Here is a 24921-nt window from a genome sequence, read left to right on the forward strand (position 1 = left end):
TTCAAACTTTTGAAAATTTAAAAAAAAATAATTATAATTTTCCTTTCACGTAAGTTGTGCATTTTGACACCTGTAACCATTACTATGTCTTAAAAATTCGTAGATCAATTCTCAACAATACGTAATAATAAACCTCGTAAAGAAAAAGTTGGCTTTTTACAATAGAAGGTCATATTATTAACATGAAGTATAGGTCTTTAAACAGGAATTATTACTACATTTCAAATAATTGTTTTTTTCATCAACTTTGAGCTCAAGCCCAGATCAAAGCTACTATGAAAAATGTTGCGAACAAATCTTATGCAAAAAAGTGTCCTCTTTCAAATGATATATCATTTGTTTTATAAAAATCAGTTTTCATTTTTGATTTTTCGCCACAAGTCTCCATATGGCTGCCCCATCGTGCCCTGTAACAATTTTGAAAATAGCTTTCACACATAGACAAGTTGATATGCATGCGAAACTCGATTCCACTTTTAGCAATTCTGCATACTCCGATTTTTATAACAGTTTACCGAATGAGACCAAAGAGAAATGAATGTAGACCATCAGTAGACTAAAATCGCAAAAGGATTTAAAAAAGATAGCTCACGATTTTAATTTATAGGCATTTAAAGTTTTGCAATTTTGTGAAAAAAATTTCCATATATATTTTATATGTATGTATGTATTCAAATGAGATAAGTCAATATATAAATTACACAATTATAATTGACTACTAAAGGTCTAAAATATTTAAATTTATTAATATTTATACTGTCAGCGGTTTTAATTTACTTTTTATTTTAATAGTTGTTACTAGGTATTCTATTAGAAATTTTCAAATTTGATTTGATTCATTAAAAAGGAAAATAAAAATTTTTATGGAAGTAAAATGGATTTTTTAATAAAATTAGATTTTCTAGTGAACCCCTCATGGTCCCATTTTATATGTTGTTGCTGATAATTTAGTTTAGTTTAGTTTAAAAGGGTTGTATACCAAAAATGGTATACATCCACTCGGAGACCCAGGAGGGTCCATTGTGATTCCCTTTAAGAAGAAACAAGAAAAATAAATAGAAAGAAGATAGAAAAGCCGGAGAGATAAGTTTGAAATTACTGAATTCCTATCCTAATAGAGAAAGAATGTTGATAGTATTGGAAGGGAATACTACGAGGTCCGGCGCCTAATACTACACCTAGATACATCTCCTAGATCATCATGGAATGTTTTTCCTAGCCATTTCCGCCTCAGACTCTGTACACCAGGACAGTCACACAAAATATGTTCTACTGTCTCTAGCTCCTCTTCGTCCTCACACAACCTACAAAACTCCTGTGTGTTAAAGACCCAATTACCCAAAAAGGCTCCTATTGCGCAGTGACCGGTTATCACCCCTACTAGAATTCTAATACTCCTCCTGTCCAATCCTAATAGTGTTCTGGTTGCCTTGGCATTCAACCTCGGCCATAAGGCTTTGGATACCCTGCAATCCATCCTACTATGCCAGGATTGGTTGGAGGAGTTCCTGAATTTGTCGGATATTAACCTATAGTAGTAGCAGATAGGAGGTTTCACCGACCTAACTCCACTATTAATGTCCAGATCTGACCCTTGTCTGGCCAGTTCGTCTGCGATTTCATTACCCTGTATATTACAGTGCCCTGGAACCCAACACAACCTGATTGTATACAACTCAGATAGCTCGCGGATAGCATCCCTGCAGCTGCTTACTAATCTGGAATGAACTACATGACATTTCAGGGCCTTAAGTGCTGCCTGACTATCAACATAAACTGTCACCTCCGACCCCCTTCTAATGTGTGTTTTTATCAGTTCCATAGCTTTCCAGATCGCTAAGATCTCTGCTTGGAAAACACTACATTCATCCGGAAGTCTATATGACACCTTTATGTTGTAGTCTCCTAAATAAACTCCTGCACCTGTGCCGGATTCCATTTTGGAACCATCAGTGAAGATTGCACACCCTTCAAACAAAACTTCAGATCCCATCCATGTGTCCCTACTTGGAAACTCTATTTGGGGTGTTACACCGAAGTCTAGTGTCGTAACTAAATGATCAGAGATACAATCCGTAGTCCTTCCATTACCTGTTAGAAAAACCTCGTACAAGATCTTAGTGTGACCCACCCTCTGAGGTATTACTAAAGATGACTCATAGAGTCTCAGTAAGTTTCTAGCCGCCACACTCTCAACATATTTGTCAATGGGAAGTAGGTTCAGAATCATGTCCAATGCTGCTTGTGGCGTGCTTCCTTTGAGCTTTATTGAATATCATTCTGTAGCTACTTTTCCTCATGGCTACCCACCACACCGTGCATCCATAGGTAATGATAGGCCTTACTACCGACGTGTAAATCCAGTTTACCATGTTCGGTCTTAAGCCCCAGTTTTTACCGATGGAGTTTCTACATGTGTAATAGGCATTGAGCCCCTTTTTCAGCCTTTCCTGTAAATTCTTCTTCCATGACAGTTTGCTGTCAAGGAAGGTACCTAGATACTTGGCTCCGTCTGACAAATTCCACTCGTCGCCGTTCAATTTCGACAAATTGAAATTCTCTATCCTATATCTCCTGGTAAAGAGTACCAATTCCGTTTTTAATGGATTGACACCCAACCCATTTGTACCGGCCCAGTTCGATAAGTCGCTAAGCGCCGCTTCCATGACGTAGGGAGAAATTTTCCCTTAATCAGAATCACGACGTCATCTGTGTACGCAACTATTTTCCTACCTTTGGATTCGAAGATTTTGAGAATAGAGTTAACCGCTAGTAACCAAAGCAGAGGTGAAAGCACTCCTCCTTGTGGTGTACCCCTGGTAACTCTTTTCCTAATCCTGTCCTCCCCTAAGGTTGAGTTGATAACTCTGCTACCCAGCATAGAAGCTATCCAACTCACCAGGAAATCCTGAACACCGAGTGTAACTAACGACTCCTTGATGGCCTCTATTTTAATATTATTAAAGGCTCCTTCTATATCCAAAAACGCGGCCAAGGTATACTCTTTGTGATCTAGACCGTGCTCAATACAACCCACCACCTCATGAAGCGCACTCTCAACCGACTTACCCTTAAGATAAGCATGTTGAGCATTGGAGATGGGTATCAATATTGCTCCTAAAATGAAGATCTATTAGTCGCTCAAGAGTCTTCAATAGGAAAGACGATAGGCTGATAGGTCTAAAATCCTTCGGTTTAGAGTGGCATACTTTGCCAGCCTTGGGAATAAAAATTACCCTAACCTCTCTCCACCCTCTAGGTAGATATCCCATTTTAAGACATCTCTTGAAAAAATTACATAAAAGCACCAGTACGTCATCAGGGATATTGCAGATCATGGCTGGAAAAACACTATCCGGACCCGGCGATTTGTAAGGGTCAAAAGTGTTTACCGCCCAGCTAAGTTTATCCATGGTGACTATTTCCTCAATGTGACCAGATGCATGACTAGAGTCTATAGGTCTAAAAACCCCCTGCTCTACGTCCCTAGCATCAATGTCCTCACAACCAGGGAAGTGTGTTTCCATAAGCAGAGAGAGTGTCTCGGAGCTAGACTCCGTCCATGAGTTGTCTTCCCGTTGAATATAACCTAAGACCTTTGGATCTTTGGATAATATTCGCCTAAACCTAGACATCTCATTGACGTTTTCAACAGATTCACAGTATGTCACCCACGAATTCCGATTTGCTCTCTTGAGATCTCCCTTGTACTTATTAAAGCACACTTTATAGTTGTTCCAATCTGCTGTTCGCCCTGTGAGCTTGGCCCTATTAAACAATTTCCTAACCGTCGACCTTTGATTACGAAGTTCTCCGGTCCACCATTTATGTTGTTTTTGTTTGCCCGGACATTTTAACGGACAAGATAGCTCGTAGCTCTCTTTTAGCACGTGAGTAAGTTTATCCACAGCGTTGTCCAAGTCCTTAGGTCGCTGGACCAAGAAGTCAGACTGCGACAAACCTGACTGAACCCTGCTGAAGAAACTTGCCCAGTCTGTCTTACGAGGATCCCTGAAAGGGTCCTGCCTAGTTCTATTAAAATTCAATGCGAAAGTGATGCGACTATGATCGGAAAAAGAGTAGTTCGTATCAACCTTCCAATCCCTAACGAGATCATCATTTCGGTTCGTTAGTGTAATGTCTATGACTGCTACCCTATCTTTATTCCTGAACGTTGGTGTAGTGCCCCTGTTACAGATTATAAGATTATTCGCAGTAATAAAATTAAATACCCACTCACCTCTTTTGTTGATGTCAGCACTTCCCCATTGACTGTGATGTGCATTTGCATCACAACCCAGTAGCAGATGCCGTGCGCATGTACACCGAGGCCATTGCAAGCATTCGTTTACCCTTGGCCTCTCTATTTATGACAGTGAGATCACCGCTCCTGAAAGAATGAGATATTAAAAAATTTAGCTCAGTTCTTGCCAATATACATGTTCTTTCCTTATCCACAGTGGACGGGACGAACAAAGTATATCCCTTAATCACCAATCCACGAACCTTATTTTTATTTATCCAAGGCTCCTGGATTAAGGCCACGTCTGTCTTGGATTGGCTGATGAATTTTAACAATTCTGCCGAAGCTGCCTCACAATGATGCAGGTTTATCTGCACCACCAGCAGCTTCCTTGGATCTGTTCTGTTTAGAATATCTAAACCTAACAGTACCAAGGCCAAAATTGGCAACAACCCTCACCCGATCCAAAAATTCTAGGGATTTTCCATCCACAGCGAATCGAAAATCCCTTCCTGTATTTTCCTTACACACCATTGAAGTAACATACTTCCATTGGTCTGTAAGGAGACTACCATTTTGCTTTGCCAATACCGCCAGTATAGTCCCCACCGGTCCTACGGGGGGTGGGATCCACACTGTCACTATTGACCTAAGAGGCAGTTCGGACGATTGAATCACTTCGAGCTTAGTGTCCTGACCAAGATCACCAAGTTTGGCAACTGTGGCCCTTAAGAATTCGAAAGAATTCTTATTACCACAGTTGACAATCTTGACTCCTTTAGCCCAGTCAGCACCCTTAAATGATACATCATCCGGACTGCCACTATGTGCAGCTATCTCATCCAAGAGCCTACTCTCAACCAGCTGCCACAGATCGATACTGATCTTCCCATCCGGATCATTCCGATCTATAACTGCTGCTTGAAGGTGTCCTTCTAGGCTCAAGGATTTCTTCAATTTCTTTGTTGATGAATGCGGCTGGTCATCCCCCGATCTAGCTCTCTTAATGGTCTCCTTACGGGAACCACTAGTGATGCCAGATGGATCTGTACCTGTCGCATCCATCGACGCAGAGCTTTTGGGTTCCTTTAGTGAAGAGGCTTGACCGTCTCCAGATCCGATTCGCTTAAAGGTGCCCGACTGGGAACCCTTAAGGGAAGCAGCTGAAGGTTTCTTAGAGCCTCTCACCCCTGGTACCTTTTTAGGTGGTGTCTTACTACCAACTGCAGCTCCCACCGAAGCCCTGAGCGTTTCGGCAGCAGGAACGCCACCCTCCTTTCTATCATCTAAACGGCAATTAGCAGATGTTGACGGTCTTACATCCAGGCCGACGACATCTGCTGATTGCAGTTCCTCAAGAGAAGACCCACCCAAGAGAACACTTACAGGAACATGGATCCTTTCGAATCTGGCCACATCCTGTCGGTGCCTCTTGAGAAGGTACTTCTCTTTCGCCGAGAACGACGCCGGATCCCTCTGCTTCATCTTAGCCAGAAAAGCCAGAGATTTCCGAGTGCCGTTCTTTGCTCTGTCAAGCTTTGTTCGGCGAGCTTTAGAAATATCTCGTGGAGAGGCACTAGGCGACTTCTCCACGGCTGCCTGCCGAACAATTTTGGCGTCATTTGCGCCGAGTGAACAATCTTCATCTGAAAGCTTAGTTTGAGTCCCCTTGGCCTCGCCAGCAGGAGGAGATGAGGCTACCATCCGATTTTGAGATGATATCACAGTGATATCATGCTCTCCATCGGAAGACAGAGTCAAATCCACCAGCTTGCATATGGCACTAGCTTCCCCAAAGGAATCTTTCGACAAGCCCAGAAGGTCGTCCACATCTCAGTCCTTCAGAATCTGTCCTTCATGCTCCAAAATCCTAGCATGAATGTCCGTCAAAGTCAGGTCCCCTTCAAAAATACTGTCCTTGTCCATCTCTAAAACGTCACTGTCCCTGAAAGCCGTAGTGTCCTTTCCAACTACCCTTTCGTCATTTCCATTGTCCGTACTGTCCTCTCCTCCTTTCACTATTTTATCCTTTGTTTTTTCCATTTTGTTTTCCATTTTTGTTCCCACGAATAAGCTCGTTCAGACGGACCACCCACGCAGTGACGGCATACGTGGACTAGGCAACTAACTTTCAACAGCGCTTTGCCATGACGCTGAGGGGAATTGCTCACGACTAGTTTATTTACGCACTAACTAGCCACTCAGGACCTCGGCACAACTACCACTAACCTTGACCTTAAAAGTGCATTTATAACGTGCCACTCCAAACGGTAAAGCCCTTATCAACCAAGAGCGAACCTGCGATGGGCAGTCACGTATCATCTTTGTCCTGTTATGCATCAATAGGCTAGGTACCACCTATCGATAGACATAACCCTGACAGGATGCGCAACCATTAGTTATATATTCCTTTAGAGTCATGACCACCCGTGAGAAAGAGTATTAAAGTCTCCTAAGCCAGAGAGACCATGACCACGGAATATACGTAAGCCCTCGCATCGCGACAAGATTGTTACTCAGGCGAGATACTATAAACTAATTTTAGTGAAGGAAATAGGAGATACCATTTTTAAGATATCAATGACTCAAGGACATTTTTTGATATCATTATACTTATTTTATAACCATAATATTTTAAATAAAATATTATTTTTTAATTCAATGCTCTATAGAAATTATAACCGGCTTTATTACGAGAGGCGTTGTCGTAGTCGAAAATGAGTCGTTTTGTTAAAATGGTATTACGAATGTCGAAAACGACTTAAATTCCTATGTATTTTGTATTGACTTTGTCGAAATTTAAATAAAAAACGTCTACGATAACGACTTCGCCTACGACGACATTCGTAATATGGGGAAATAACATTAAAATGCGTACGACGCATATTAAGCAAATTATCCGACAAAAACTAATTTTTGTAACCTTTGACCTCCAATATCTCGCAAAGCGCACAAAATATTTTAGGTGACTTAATTCCTTACTAATTATGCTAAGGAGAAGCTATGTGCCAATTTTCATTTAACTATCTGAAATTCCCCAAATTGCTCATTTTTTTGCCTAATTTTCCTGGGGTAAGTTTTATAAGAACAAAAACTGATGAAAGTAGCCAAAATTATTTGGGCTCATCCTTATGCCTAATTTAAACTAACACTATCAACAAATCCATCCATAAACCCAAAAAACACATCTAATTATTTTGGGCAGGTTTTCTGCCAAAATACCACTCTGCGCGACTCCTCAGGTTGCATATTTATACATTTAAAAAATTTTGCTGTCAGTGAATATCACCAAGGGAGATCGACTCAGTTTTTCCCGACCGGTTTTTATCGGTTTTTTAACATTGGCCAACTCGTTTTTTTTTTAAAATTACCAATTTTCGAATAATCCGTTTTTATATAAAACATCGGTTTTTACGTTTTTGTATATTACATACAATAATAGAAATTTTCAAATATTTTTGTAATGTTAAGCATCTTATTTTATATAAGGGTAATTTCGTGTCAAGTTACCCAACTTTTAAAATCGATGTCTTCCGATTTGGATGGCATTTGCAGCAAGGTTAGTATTATTGGATAAACACAGACTTTCAGCTCTATCGGTCAAAGTTGGACATTAATTCAAATGAGTGTAACTTTTCACCTATTGGTCCTACCAAAATTTGTCCAAAGGATTTCAGATAGCTATTTCCTCAATGTTTTAATTTTTTTTAATTTCTTTAAATCTTTGTGTCTGGCCTACATCCAATAGTACTTACCTTGGTGTAAATTTCATTCAAATCGATTTTTTGAGTTTTATTTAATTATTGTTTCTGCCTCTAATTATACCCTACACCACTTTAGTGGGGTCGATTTAGCTATGTCCGTCCGTCTGGCTGGCTGTCCATGTAAACCTTGTGCGCAAGGTACAGTTCGCAATTTTCAAGATAATTGGATGAAATTTGGCTCCTATTGAAAATGGTTAAAATCGGTCCATTATTTCGCCTAGCCCCCATACAACAGAACCCCCCGAAAAGGGTTTCTGAACTCATAATTATGTTGAATACCTGTATATCGATAAAAAGCGGCACAACTAAGTCCCCTTCAGAAAATTACGAGAATGTAATTAAAGCCTCTTTCTGAAAATTAGTTTTTCATCCATAAATTGCTTAAATGTATCGGAACAAGGTAATATTGAAGATAAATGCTTTATTATGAAAAATAAATCACATTTAATATTCATAACTGGTGTAGGGTATCATATGGTCGGTCACGCACGACTATACTTTCTTACTTGTTTTTGTTTAATTATGTACAACACAATTCCGTAAGGAATCTTTCTTATAGATTTTTTACTACAAATACTTTTTGAATTTTATGGGTCATTCGAATGCCTTTTTTTTAACAGTTGTTGTATAAAGATATAAAAATTTATTACAGTGGGGCGACAGTGTTATCATTTAAAAGGTATTTGCCATAGTACAGTATCAGTGTTATAGTTATGTATATTAATAAGAAGCAATCGAGATAAAATTTTGCACAAGTTTTTTATGTGATGTATTGCGGACATCGAACCATTATTGACCAACACCAATATAAAGCCCCTTTAAGAAAATTACTTTAACGGTCATAATTGACTTAACAGTAGCAGTATAGCGACGAAATTCGACATAAACAAGTTGTATAAGAACAAAAATCTATCTTCCAAATTTGATTTTAACACTCATAACTGGTTTAATAATAGCAATATTATGACGAAATTCAACACAAACAGGAACAAAAATCACTTTACCAAATTTGATGACGATCGGCTCATAATTGATCCTTTCCCCCATATTATATCCCCATTAGAAAATGACCCTATCGCACTTATGTGACTTAATAATAGCAGTAAGCGACGAAATTCGACACAAACAAGTTTTAAAAGAACAAAATCTTTTGACCAAATTTGAAGAGGATCGAAACCATACCCCCATATAAAGTTCTCTTCAGGAAATTACTTTAACGCTCAAAACAGACTTAATAATAATAGCATAGTGGTGAAATTCGTCATAAACAAGTTTATAAGAACAAAAATATCTGTACCAAATTTAATAAGGATGGATTCAAAATTGACCCTACCCCCCATATAGAGTCCACTTTCGAAAAAGAAGTTATGTCATACAAAAGCCTCAAATACAAGTATAGTGATGAAAATCAACACACAAGTTTTATAGGATCTACAATCTCATTACCAAGTTTTGTAAGGATGGGCCCACAATACGCTTTCAGGACCCTTATTTATTTATAGCCAAATATTTTATGTCAAAAGTATATCAATCTTTCATAGATTGCTGTCATTAAAACGTTCAATATTTAAAACTTTTTAATTTTTTGGCACCTTTTTATAGAAAGCTTGCAAAAAATATAAAATTCTTTAAAAAAGATTAAACTTTAAAGTTTTCAAATAGAACAAGTTTTTAGTATTTAACTGTTTCAATTTCCAAAAAATATGTTTTAATTCGAAAAACACGAAAATTTCGGAATGTATGATCATGTTTTACATCTTATTTAATGGCAATTGGTAGGAGCGCTGATATGATACCCCATTTGTTTATAGGAACTTTTCAATTAACACTTTAAAGAATTAAACATTTTCTTACAATATTAACTTGTACATGGAACAAATTCAATGGGAGTGATAGGTTTGTATGGATTTATAAAGTTTGGATCATAACTTGTTCAAAGTTTCAAAAATGACTAAATTTTCATTTGTTAGTTGGCTTTTTACCTAACTCTTCCAACTTGCTTTTAAACTTTGCATTTCTAGAGATCCAATACCGATTCCAAATGGCTCAATAAGGATTTATTCTCAAATGTACGATTGTAAGGGCAAATAAAAGCAAGGAGATGAGCGAAAAGCTAATTGTGTTTTCTTTCTTTTTCACTCAAAAAGTATATCGAGGGACTATATTCAATAGTCGCTATCTGTCATTTTTATGAAAATGAGATTTTGATGGCAAAATATTCAGCAAACTATCGCGCATCAGTGATATAAATTTCAAAGAAAAAAATATTTTTTGGCAATTTTATAGCATTTTTTAAATTTCTCTATCTTAAAAAAAGAAAAATTCTGAATGCAAAACTCTCTATCTTATCCAAAAATTGTTCAAACTCGATCCCTTTGGATAATTTTCTGTTGCAAAACAAGTCTTCTTAATAATTTGGACATGCTGAACACAAATCCGTCAAAATATTTAAAATCGGTCTAATAGTTTTTGAGATATCGCTCATTATGATACTAATTAAATCAATGTTATTGTCGTGTTTAACCATATAACATTGATTTTGGACCAAAACATTATAATCTGTTGCTTTTTCAACAATTTGGGTTCTTTTCCTCCATTAAATTGTATAAAATATAATATTTATTGATTTTAATTCAAATAAAAATTTTATGTTTCCATGTGAAACAAGTGTGAATTAAATTTTTAGCTTGTTTCTATTTTTCGTTTTTAAACCAGAATGAAATTTTTATTATTTTTAAATCTAAACTGTATTGATACAAAATTATTTTTTAAGTTGAAAGTATTTTTATAAAATTATGTAAAGTTTAATTGTATTGGCTACATATATTCCCCCCTAGAGATGCTGCTAAGAAGGATCTCTAACGAAATCTGAATCGAGTTTTCCGAACTTTAATTGGTATTCGACTATTTACTATTTATTCAGTCCAGCGGGTAAATCTATCAATGCACGTCAATAGATATGTAAAACCTTTGCTGGATGGTAGTGGTCCGACCAGATCTATATTGATATGGCAGAATCGGTCCGTTGGAGTGGGGTATGAAGATATTTCGCTACGTGTATGCCTGGAAACTTTTGTTCGTTGACAGGTAATGCAAGTTTTGATCAAATCTTTTATGGTCTTACTCATATTTGGCCAAACAAAGCGCCTTCGTATTGCTTCATATGTTGGCGAATATCCACTGTGAGTAAGATCGTGGAATGTATGAAAAACGCTATCACGATGGGTTTTGGGAACAAACGGTCTTACGTTCTCAGTTGAGGTATCACAATAAAGTGGTTTGGTATCTGTAGCGACTTTAATCGTCTTAAAAATTAAAGAGGTTGATTCTGGATTTGACAAAAAATGCTGTAGCTCGGGATCATTTTCTTGATCTTCGGCAAATTTTTTTGTAGTCTATGTTAGGCGATCCAGAAATTTCCGTTATGCGGGAAAGAGCATCTGCTACTGTGTTTTCAGAACCTTTTATGTGACGGATATCTGTTGAAAATTGAGCCAGGAAATCTAATTGACGGTACTGTCGCGGACTTGCTTTATCGGGATTTTGTTTGAAAGCAAACGTCAACGGTTTATGGTCTGTAAATATAATGAATTTTCTTCCTTCGAGCATATGACGGTAATACTTTACCACGGTGTATATTGCTAGAAGTTCTCTGTCGTATGTACTATATTTTTTCTGCGTTTCGTTCAATTTCCTGGAGAAAAACGATAACGGTTGCCAACCATCTTCAGTTTTTTGTTGTAATACACCTCCTATTGCGACATCTGATGCGTCGACCATGACACAGATTGGTAAATTTTCACAAGGGTGGGCTAGAAGAGCGACATTAGACAAATCGGACTTACATTTTTCAAATGCTGCGGATGCTTCGGTTGTCAACGTAATAGGAGTATTATCGTTCTTTTTATTACCATTTTGATAAGCAAGAAGTGGTACTTGCGTACTTGCTGCATTTGGAATAAATCTTCTGTAGAAATTAACCATGGCAACGAAACGACGCAGTTCTTTAACGGTCTTGGGCGTAGGGAAATTGACAATAGAATTCACCTTTTCAGGGAGTGGTTTAATGCCGTTTTCTTCAACATGATGACCAAGAAAATTAACTGTATTCTGTCCAAAATAACACTTGTCAACATTGACAACTACTCCATATTCTTGAAGACGTTGAAATACTTGATTGAGATGCTGAACGTGTTGCTCTTCGTTTTCGGAAGCAATCAGAATGTCGTCAATATAAGGGAAACAAAAGTCGAGTCCTCTTAGAACTTCATGGATAAACCGCTGGAAGGTTTGTCCAGCATTACAAAGGCCAAACGTCATATACTGGAATTCGAACAGGCCAAATGGAGTTGTAATTGCCGTTTTGGGAACATCGTTTTCGGCCACGGGTATTTGATTATATGCTCTTATCAGGTCAAGAGTGGAAAAAATACGTTTACCATGAAGTCCATGAGTAAAATCATGAATGTGTGGTATTGGGTACTTATCCGGGATCGTTTGAGCGTTTAGACGGCGATAATCACCGCATGGACGCCATTGGCCGTTTTTTTTGGGTACCAAGTGCAGTGGGCTTGACCAGCAACTTTTTGAAGGTTTACATAGTCCCTGTTCTATCATGAAATTGAATTCTCGTTTGGCAATTTCTAATTTGTCTGGAGGAAGTCGTCTTGGTTTTGCTGTGACTGGACGACCTTTTGTTTCTATAACGTGTTGGATGTTATGCGATTTTTTTCCAACAGCAGTTGAAGGATTGGTTATTGCAGGATATTTTAAAAGTAGAGCGTGATAAGTATCTGTGTTAAGGACTGTTTTAACTTCATAGTAATTAGAAATATTCCCGATTTTTCCTTTTGCGGATAAACCGGTGGTTGAATCAATGAGTTGAACATTTTTAATGTCTACGACGAGACCAAAATTTCTTAAAAAATCAGCTCCGATTATCGGATGAGAAACGTCAGCAACCACAAATTTCCATTGGAAATTCCTTCGGAGACCAAAAGACGGCGATAAGATTTCTTCTCCATATGTGTTGATAGGAGAGTTATTGGCGGCAAAAAGTTTGTACTTTTGACATTTTTCTTCTAATGGATTACGTACCGGCAAGACGGATATATCGGCGCCTGTGTCCACCAGAAAGTGTTTACCAACGGTCTTATCGTACATAAAAAGGCGATTGGTTGCATTTCCCCGGTCACTATTGGCATCTAGTGACCGGGTTGTTAGTTTTCCGACTGATTGCTTACAAATGAGCATGGAGGACGACACTTTCGAGCTCTGTTTTTGAATTTACGGTGATAATAACAAATTTTACCAGAAGAAGAGTTTCGACTGGAACTACCATGTGATCCTCTCGATCTGCTTCTCCTGGATGTGTTGAGATTGCGTAGAGCAGTGTTGATGCTTTGGATTTGAGCTTTAATTTCAGATAATTCACTAGCACTAGTAATTTCAGCTACGTTTGCGTTTCGTGGAATCTGTATATCACCAATCTTGTCAGCCATTTTAACAAGATTATCTAAAGTTTCGGAAGATGTTGCTAAAATCGCTTGAGTTTGGGATGGTAATCTTTGTAACCACATTGTTCGCAAAAAATCTTCCGTAACACCACCATTAGCCAAATTTTTCATCTCTCGGAGAAGTGCGCTTGGCTTTTTGTCTCCGATTTCCACATTTGTCAATAATGTTTTGATGCGATTTTCCTCGGAAACAGAGAAATGATCAATTAGGCGTTGTTTTATTTGCTTATACGCATCGTTGGGAGGATTCATAACGATATCACTCACCTGGCTAAGTACGTCAGCATCCAAATCAGCCAAGATGATAAAGTATTTGGTCCTTTCATTGGTTACGTTGTGTAATGCAAATTGAGCTTCAATTTGTGCAAACCAAAGAACCGGATTGTCTTTCCAGAAACGAGGAATTTTCATGGCAATGGATAAATTAGGGGTGGGTGCATCGACAGCAGTAGGATTCTGGCCAGTAGCTGATGTTGAACATTGCTCTGCGGTAGAACGTGTTAACGGCATTTTTTAGTGAAAATAAACTCGGGGTCACCAATTGAAACAAGTGTGAATTAAATTTTTAGCTTGTTTCTATTTTTCGTTTTTAAACCAGAATGAAATTTTTATTATTTTTAAATCTAAACTGTATTGATACAAAATTATTTTTTAAGTTGAAAGTATTTTTATAAAATTATGTAAAGTTTAATTGTATTGGCTACACATGAAAAACTCTCTATCTGTTGGTTGAATGAACATTTTCGTAGAAAAATAAGCTCTATCTGATATAAATTTGTGAATAATTTTGTAAATGTTGCAAAAATTAAAATTCTTTTTATATAATGGTTTAGAATATGGTCGTAAAAATATATTGTAAAAGAAAAAATTAAAAAATCTTCACGAACTAGCGAAATAAACAGTTTTTTTGCTCTCCTGAAAACTTGTATTATTTTAGATAGAGACTATTGAATATAGTCCCTCGATATGTTTTTGTTTCGCTCATGTACAGAAAGATTAAGCAAACTTAAAAAGTTGTGCATATTGTAGAAAGGTTTGCGAATTGTTTTGTTACTTTTAATACACTGCTCGTTAATCAATTCGGAAAGATTTTAAAATATATAAATATTTTTTTATAAAATAAATAAAATGTGTGTATGAAACTAAAGAGCCACATCTCCACATCCAATGAGCCGCATTTGGCTCACGAGCCGTAGTTTGCCGACCCCTGGTTTAGGGTATCATATGGTCGGTCACGCCCGACTATACATTCTTACTTGTTTTTTTATGCCTTACAATAAGTAGTTAAATCTTAAAACTAAAATAATTATTTGTCTCTTAGAGGAGAATTATCAAATAAGTGCTAAGTCAGCTCTACGTAGCCTTGATCTGTTTTGCGTTCCTGTTAGTAGCCTTCCAAGGGGATTCGGATGAGAATGTAATTTTGACCGATAAGCTTCACGAGCTTTTCTAAATTCGTCCTTGACCAATGGTATATAAAAGTCTCTGTGAAAGTTCTCATTTCTTGTATACATACCATGGAGCTCCCGTCATGGTTCTAAGAATTTTGGATTGGGCCCTCTGTGTAAGGTCTATACTGGAATGCTAGCTGTTCCCCATAATTGCATTCAATATGTCTAGATTGGTTTTAAAACTGTTTTATACAGTACTAGCTATACCCAGTGTGCTTTGCTACCCTAAAATCAATGTATATAAAAAAACAGTTTACGATTTTGAAGATTCTAAATGTAATAGTTTTCCAGATATACATTTTGGGGATGTCACGCAAATTATTGGAAGTTCGGCAATTTTTCCAAACGTTAATTTAGATTTTAATGTAACCTATGAACAAATTAAATAATAGTTTCCCACATTTACGAAATTTTGTATTTAATTCATATGGGAGATCCCAAGATCCCATTGATAATCCGCCCATTTTTCTCTAAATGTTCACATAAATGTCGAAGTTTTTCATGTAAAATTTTCTAGTTCTTATATTTTTTCAGAATATGAATTTTTTATTTAATTCATATGGGAGGTTCCAATTTGCAAGTCCGCCAATATATTACCCAAATGTTCACATTGACTTCAAAGGATTTTTGCTCTAATAGTTCCCCAGACATACGATATTTTCTACTTATTTCATATGGGAGGTTCCAACCCCCCTAATGATAGTCCGCCCATTTTCCCCAAAATGCTCAAAAAAATGTTAAATTTCATCGTGCAAAATTTGAAGATTTTAGGTCTATTAGTTTCTCAGTCAAACGACAACGCCAATTTATTTACATGGATGTTAAAGTTGTTCTTGCAAAATTTGAAGATTTTAGCTCTAATAGTTTTTCAAATATACGAATTTTTCTATTTACTTCATATGGGGTGTTCTAAGTCCCCCTGATAAAAGTCCGCCCTTTTTCCCCAAAATGTTCAGATGAATATTAAAGTTATTCTTGCAAATTTTTAAGAAGCTAGCTCTATTAGTATCCCAGTTAAACGAATTTTTGTATATTTTATCCATATGGGAGGAGGAACGCCCGCTCCCAATGGTAGTCCGCCAATTTATTACACAAAATGTTTACATGGATGCTAAAGTTCTTCGTGCAAAATTTGAAGGTTCTAACTCTAATAGTTTTCCAGATAAGCGAATTTTTGTATTTAATTCATATGGGGGTGCCACGCCCCCATCTGCTAGTAAGCCCCCTTATTCCTTAAATAATCATATTGATCCTAAAGTGGGTCCTACAAAATTTGAGTACTCTTTTTGTTATGTTTTCTCAGATATACTGATTTAAGATTTTCTTCATATGGAAGGTGCCACGACCACTATCGCCATTCCGCCCATTTTATCCAAAAACATTCTTATGGATGTCAAAGTTGTCCATACAAAATTTGAGGACTCCAACTCTTGCAGTTTCTGAGATATGCTACTTTTAATATTTATTTTAAATGTGGACGTGGCACGTCGACCACACATTCATTTTTATATACATATATAGATGAGTTTGCTAATGCTGGTTAATTAGCCAGAATAGACCAGAAGCTTTAAGTTTACTGTGGAACCGCTTGGCCTCTATGTGTCGGCCCTAAGTAAAACGCCTGTCCAAATGGTAGTAGGCATTTAATCTTATTAGACCTTTATGCCAAACCCTGTCAAAAGCCTGCTGATAATAATCCATGCTTATCTTCACGAAAAAAACTTTCGTAAGTACTTTTTTCGTAATATGTATAATACGAAATATTTTTTAATCAAACCTTTTATAATTTTACAAAAGTACGAAAATCTGTCGTAATATCTTTTTTCGAATATATTAAGAAACTTAGTTTTATTTTAAGCTTAAGGCAAATGAGGCTCCTTCATGGCGTACAATCGTTCTGCAGTATTAATGCCCGTAATTTCAACAAATAGATATCTATAGCTTAAAATATCTAGTAGGTAACTTTACCAAAGGGGTAAGTTGACATATATTTCAAATCAGTTCATTAAAATTATCAAATATTTTTACACCAAAGGTAACTATGCACTGATAGATACATATTTGTTGAAAAAATTACGAATATGCTATGATTTTTTTATTAAAAATTAATTTGAAAAGTATGTATTAAGAAGTTGCTTTAGTTTTGACCAATTCATATTGAATATAAATTCCTTTTTGTGTCCTTAAATACATATGATTTAAAATCTTGGAATTTTTTGTACTTTTTTATAGTTAACAAATTATATTACTGGAAACAAAAAACAGTTATTAAATTTCTTCAGCGTAAAAAATATATGTACAAATCCACATAAATATAATATCAGTTGCTTTAGTTTTGGCCACCAGTGTATATATGTATATAAGGAAATTGTATAAGCTTTCTTTTAAGCAAAAAAAAAAGCCCATTTTGAAAAAAAAAAAAAATATTAAAAAAAAATTTAAATATTTAAATATTTCATTTTTAAAAAAATATTAATAGCTTACTACATTGATATTGTGTTGCTTATTTTGTATTCGAAAGTGCTTACAAACTTACACACACTCTGGCTTACTTTACACAGGGTATGGCCGCTTGAAAATGACACACTAACTGATATACTTGGTTTGCGATATTGTGTGTAGATTATACTTTTTTTATAATATACTTGTGTGTGGAAAAGTAGCTATTCCTACATTCTTACCGATATACCTAGTAAGTAAAATTGTTTCTACAGCACCTTCCTAGCTGGAACACAAGTGTATCAAAAAGTATCTGCAACAACTTTCTAGTTAAAATACATGTGTATTAAGAAGTATCTAAATATGTATGTTTTTTATTTAAAAAATGCTACCCAAATACATGTATCTACAAATTCATTCATAAGTATAAGGCCATTCCAATCATCTAAACATTGAAAAAATGTTGATCCAAAAAATATTTTTCGATAAATGAAAAATTTTTTGTTGATTAAATTACAACACATTTGATTTTTTTATATTTTAATTTTCTGTTCTCATATACACTCAAACCTCGATTTATGCGATTAATTCGTTTCGCAAAAAAGCGCATAATTCAAATTCGCACAAAACGATACACTAGCTCCATACAAAATCCACTAGTTGGGTTTTAAATAAAAAAGCGCACATTTTCAAATTATTCCCTTAAAAGTCAAACAAAATCGCATATAAAAAATCAACAAAAATTTAATTCTTTACTGAAACCATAAAAAATAAAGGAAACAAACAACAAAACAATATCAATTCCAAATAATGAAGAAAATATACAACATTTCTTAAAAATAAAACTTAATATTTCTTCATGTACAAAGGATTTGAGCAATACTTTATATATCCGAACCGGAATTGGTAAAAAATCAGTAGTTGTAGTTTGTTGATCACTTTTTTTGGATGTATGTGGACCAAAATTTTCCTCAAAATTATTTTTGCAAAGAAAAATTTTAGAATTTTGAAACCGCACAATTTCAAATTCGCATAAAACGAGGTTTGAGTGTACAATGTTAATCACAAGTATATTAAGATGTAATGCAAAAAAAAAAATTTATTCAAAATTTAAACTTCATATCTAGATTTTATATACAAGTAAATCAAATTATAAGTAACACAAAGTAAAGCACACAACATTGGTTACAATTCCGAGTACTCTGAAAATTTTCTGTGGGGTAGCTATCATCCAAATCGGAAGACATCGATTTTTAAAGTTAGGTCACTTGACACGAGATATATATATTAGAGTGCTCCAAAAAACGAAGTTGCGAATTTTGGCCGTCCCCCCCTCTAGAATTGTTCTTTGAGTTGTAAAACTATATCATACAAAAAATTAGGCTGATAGGATAACGTTAACAGGTGCCGCAACGGCTCTGAAATTTTCAAGTGCATTTACAAGGAAAAAATATCGATTTTTTTCAGTTTTTGTGCACAGAGTAAACATTTCGGAAAGATATGAAACACAAAAATTGCTTGAAAACTTTAAAAGTTATTGCATATTCCCCCGGCCATTAACGTGTATCACAGCACATAAATTCGAAATGTGACAAAAAAATTTACTTTTTTTGGGATATATTCTAAAAAAACATTTTGTTACTTAAAATATATCTATAATTACTCGAATATTAGTTTTTGCCCTTATAAGATAACGCTAACTTGTTCTCAGCTATGGTCAAAAAAGTTTGATTTTTTCAACGACCGTTTCAAATCTCCAATTTCAGTTTTTTTGAATCTTTGTTAAACAAATTTCAAAATTTTCAGGACATCTCATGGGGATTTATGGTCAATAGATAAGGCTATTAAACGGTAAAAAATTAGATCAATATTTCTTACAGTTTAGCTGTACCTGGGATTTGAACTCGGCGGATTTCGGGAAAATCGCATTTTTTGTGATATTTTAGAGAATACGTATTAATTATTTACTGTTGCACATTTTACATAAAGTATTATAGTCCAGATAATACAAAATATATATCCGAAGTTTTATTAAAATCGGACATTCTTAACCCATAAACTGTGGAGTTCAAAGGTCAAATTTTGCAATATTTGGGAATTCTTAGTGTACCATATCGAAATAATATTTATTTGTCGGCCATCTTTACCAAAAATGACTGGAATTTATCGTATATAGTCCGATATTTAAAATAGAGTGAAAAAAGGTAGATTAACCCTTTAAGGCACTTGGGAACAATTTAACACCAAAGTGCAAAAATACGAAAAAACACTCTCTATTTGAATAATGATGAAAAAGTTTTATATCTATCTACTGATAATGATAATCTACCGATTATTGGGCCAAATTTCGAGCAATATTTCAATATTTGTCAGTTAGAATCATTCTCGGAATTTTAAAATGGACTGAAATGAAAAGAAATGTTGATGAACAAATAGTATAATGCTGAAATAAGTTAAATTTAATATTAAAAGTTCAACAAATATAAAAATGTTTAAAATTCAGACCTCCGCAGGGATATTACAGAATTTGACCTAGTAGAAAGAATAATGGTATTAAAATGTCACATACAATCTTCACTTTTATTATTTTTTCACAAAATTAATACATATTTCTGCAAAAACGGATAATAAAAAAACATAATTTTTTTTCCTTTTATTAGAATTTTATGTTATATTTTTTACAATAAATCGTACTATTTCTGTATTAGTATCAATTACCAAACAGTAATCTACGTACGGCATTCTGAATTTTCAAAAAATGTCAATTTTGTGAACTTTTTCTGTTAAATTTAAGTCCATCTTTAACTTCCGAGGACGGCTTAAGTAGCCAAATATTGAAATTTTGCTCGAAATTTGGCCCAAAGATCGGTAGATTATCGTTATCAGTATATTAATTTAAAACTTTTTCAGTTCAAAATCTTCTCAAAAATTAATTTTATAGATAATTTAACATTTTGTAGAATTTTTTTCATTGTTTCTTAATTTATTTAAGAAACCATGAAAGAAGTAGCACCTCCGATTCAGATGTCTGGTGCTATACGGCCAATAAAGTGTTGAAAAAAATAAATTTAACATTAAAAAACAAAGTAAAAAGGATATTTTTATATTTAAAATTTAATTATTAATTAAAATTTAATTAATTCTAATTAAAATCTATAAAAAATGGAGAAATTCGATCTAAAAAAACTTTTTTATGGGGGTGCTAATGTTTTGACCAATGAAATTCTGAAGAATATGAATATTTCTTAAATTTTTCTTTAATAAATAATATAAAATTTTGTTGTTACCGTTTTTTAACGACCTACCAAAACTATAAACAAAAAGTGTAATATCTTTCAAATTTGCCTTATTTTTATAATTTTTCACAATTTTTTTCGAAATGGACGTTTTTGTTGTATTCTTTTTACTCAAAAGAAAGCTTAGACCATTTCCTTTAAGAGCTTTGTGGTCACTTAGTTCACATATGCAAAGGGGATATGTGAAAAAAATAATATTTTAAATCAAAAACTATGCTTTTGTAGTTAAAATATTTTTTTATATATATCTTCAGTATATTATGGGTTTGACCCACCAACCACTTTAAAGAAAATTGAGTTAGGGGTGGATTGTATATAATTTGGACATCCTCTTTCCGATTCCGAAACCCATTTCACGATATTTGATATGAACTTCGAGATATTTTAATGAGGGCTTAGTTCAATTATGGACGATGTTCTTCAGAATTTCAAAGAGAGACTCTTTTTCTAATCAAATCAGTTTGTTGAGTATTTCTATCATAATACTTAACATTTGGATTCATTGATAATAAATTGCTTTTGGAAGAGTGTTTATATCCCAGCAAAATATTTGCTTACAAATTCACTAGAAAAATCACCAGAACTCATCGAGCAAAGTGCTCACAGTTCTACTAGAAAAAGTACTTATTTTTGTTTGAGGTGTTCCAAAAGTAAGTCAATATTATTTGGTTGGAAATAAGCTGTTTTTTTTAGTAGAGTTATTTATAGAATATTTATGAAAAAATAAAAAGTCGACACAGACTGGGGTTGAACTCAGTACCTTCCGTCTAACAGTTGAATGCTACTCTCACTACATCACTGCTTATCTGTTTTTTGTGCGTCAAATAATAGTTTTCACACACAAATACTATTTTATTTTCTGTTTGTCTAAAAATAGACATTTGATATCGTGTGCACAAAAAAGGAAAACGTAACTGCTTTATTTTTGTTTGTTTCTTTTTTTGTTTTTTTTTTTTTTTTTTTTAGACTTTACATACAAAGTAAGTCATTAATAAAGTACTTAATGGTAATCATTGTAAGCAAAGATTTTGCTGGGATGAGGATAGGATCAAATATGGACTGATCCTCTTAAAATTTTGGTTCTTGTAAAATTAATTTTTGCTGGATTTCATTGTTTTATTTGTATTTTTAGAACAGTAATAGGTGTTAAAGTACTTTATAAAGTGGACCTTATATGTAGGGTAGGGTCAATTTTAGACCGATCCTTATGAATTTTGTTAGGTAGATTTGGTTTACAATAAAACTTATTTATGGTGAATTTCATAACTAAACCCATATTTTTAAGCCAGAAAAATAATAAAAATTGGTAGGGCGAGTTTTATAAATTTGGTGGTATATTTTAAGTCAGTAGTGGTCGTTGAAGTCATTTTCTAAAGATGACATTATTAGGGGGGTGGTTGGTGTAGGATCAATAATGGACCGATCCCAATAAAATTTCATTGCTATGACTGTATGATCGTTAAAGAATTTTTCTAAAGGAGGCCTTTATCCCTTTCACTCACAAAACGAAACCTCTGGACTTTATATATTTTGATGAAAAGTGGAAAAAGTGTTTTCAAAGGATATTGCAGGATATTATTCCTTTTAGCATGTAGTGCCGTCAAATTCTAATACCAAATAGAACTTAGTTTTCTATGGGAAAAAATTATTTACTGTAGCTGTTAATTCAAAATGACGCTCTACATCGAGAAAAATTAAAAAAATTATCTTATCCCATATACATGAAAGAATTATAGACCAACCATCATAACATTTGGTTGAGAGATTTTAGTTAATATGTATAAATATAAAACTTTTTTATTTCGATTTTCATCATTATAATGGCATTTTTAAGCCTGTAGTTAAAGTCATTTTGGATGGGGGCTATATATTGGAGGTAGGGTCAATTATGGGCCGATTCTCATAAAATTTGGTAGAAAGTTTGTGTTTCCTATAAAACTTGTCAAATTTCATCGCTATAATGTTATTTTTAAGTCTGGTTTGACTACTTAAAATGTATTCTGGGCGAGCACTTATGTTTGTTTATGAGGCTGTGGGTGAAATTATTGTCCGATACTGTCCATTTTCAACACCAAACAACCTGCATCAATAAAACATATTTGTGGAAAATTTTAGCCCTCTAGCTGTTTTCGTTCGGACTTTTTGATGACGGGTATAAAAAATACCCATTTTGTATGGATAAAGACCCTAAGAAGAGAAAACAAAAATAAACAAGTAAGAGTGTTATATTCGGTGTTATATTCGGCTAAGAAGAGAAAACAAAAATAAACAAGTAAGAGTGTTATATTCGGCTATGCCGAATCTTATATACCCACCATCAAACCTCGTTTATGTCGAATTTTATCTATATACTCGTATATTTAGGCCAGTTATAAGGGTTAAAGTAATTTTCTGAAGGGGACCTTATATAGGGGTAGGGTCAATTATGGGTCGATCCTCATACAATTTGGTAGACAGAATTTGGTTCGTATTAAATTAATTTGTGTCGAATTTCATCGCTACACTCGTATTTTTAAACCATTAATGAGCGTTGCAGTCATTTTCTGAAGGAGACCTTATATGGGGGGTAGGGTCAATCATGGACCGATCTTCATAAAATTTTTTAGATAGATTTTGACTCGTATGAAACTTACTTATGTCGAATTTCATCTATATACTAGTATTTTTAAGCCAGTAATGAGCGTTAAAGTCATTTTCTGAAGGGACCTTATATGGGGGGTAGGGTCAATTATGGACCGATCCTCATAAAATTTTGCATAGTGATTTTGGATCATAAGAAACTTACTTATGTCGAATTTCATCGCTATATTCGTATTTTTAAACAAGTTATGGCTGTTAAAGCTGCTTTTCGAGGGGCCACTTGTATGGGGGCTATCCGAAAACGTGGACCGATATTGCCCATTTTCAATACCAAACAAACCTTACCTATAAGAAATATTTATGTGAAATTCCAACCCTCTAGCTCTTTCCGACTCTATCGTGCTTCGGACTCTATCGTGCTTTCAACAGACAGACAGACAGACGGACGGACAGACGGACGGACAGACGGACATACATGGCTAGATCGTCTTAGAATTTAATGAGGACCCAGAATATATATACTTTTGTGGGTCTATAACCAATATTTCGATGTGTTACAAACGGAATGACAAAATCAATATACCCCCCATCTTTTTTGATGGTGGGTATAAAAATTTATATAGACCATAAAACAGGAATTATTGTTGTCATTAAAATCTTAATAACATATGTATATCGAAATCGTAAATTTTGAGAAAAGTTTATGTAAACCTTCTAGGTCGTTTTTCTCAATAACAAGTGTTTGACGTATGGGTCAAACCAATAATATACTGACGATATCCCACTCGCATCCCACTAAGTCATCACAAAGCCATGCTTTCTTTTGAGCAAAAAAAAAAAAAAACAACAAAAACGTTGGAGAAAATTGGAGAAAATTAATTGCCAAATGTTGAAAAAATCTTCTTTTGTCACAGGGACTATTGAAAATGGTTAAGATCGGTCCATTATTTCACCTAGAACCTCCGAATAAGGCTTGTAATCAAACTACAGGTCGCAATTTGAAATTGAAATTTGAATCAATGAAATTTGGCACACGATCTTCTATGGTACCGGAGACGAAGCCTATTGAAAATGGTTAACATCAGTCCATTATTTCACATAGCCCCCACACAACTGAACCCGCCGTATAAGGCTCTTAAGTTCATAATTATGTTTAATATACTCCTATCTCAACAAAAAACTGCAAAACCAAGTTCTATACTAGCCTTGATGACCCTCAAAAATTTCATAGTTATAGAGTCTCATTTGACCTTAGCCCCTATACAAAGCCCCCTTAAAAATTTGACTTAAATGTCCACAATTTTATTCTACAGTAAATGACTTAAGTATAATTCAAGGCAAGGTACAATTCAACTTAAATGCTTTATTATGAAAACTAAATCACATTTTAATTTTGTAACAGGTGTAGGGTATTATATGATCGGCCTTGCCCGACAGCAAATTTTCGCCCTCTCAAATTAAAACCATCAACAGACTGCTAACAGGTCATACTTTCAACAAACCATACCTCAAAATGATTGGATCAATATCAACAGATCTATGTGAAATTTGCAATACAATTGACGATGATAACCATGCAATTTTTCATTGCACTATAATTTCTCACTTGTTTTTTTATGGAATTTTGTTAAC

The 24921-nt window shown here is 34.7% G+C and overlaps 1 protein-coding gene across 1 annotated transcript; it reads right to left on the minus strand.

The window, feature by feature from the left end:
- Positions 1-13224: 13224 nt before the first annotated feature.
- Positions 13225-14056, minus strand: LOC119611311. Its single transcript, XM_037966850.1, has one exon. The coding sequence runs from the start codon at positions 14031-14033 to the stop codon at positions 13227-13229; it is 807 nt and encodes a 268-aa protein (XP_037822778.1). The 5' UTR covers positions 14034-14056; the 3' UTR covers positions 13225-13226.
- Between the last annotated feature and the right edge of the window lie 10865 nt (positions 14057-24921).

The sequence above is a fragment of the Lucilia sericata genome, unplaced genomic scaffold, assembly GCF_015586225.1.
Source record: "Lucilia sericata isolate MDLA Ls3-8-SP2 unplaced genomic scaffold, ASM1558622v1 Contig001419F_arrow, whole genome shotgun sequence".
NCBI classification, from domain to species: Eukaryota; Metazoa; Arthropoda; class Insecta; order Diptera; family Calliphoridae; genus Lucilia; species Lucilia sericata.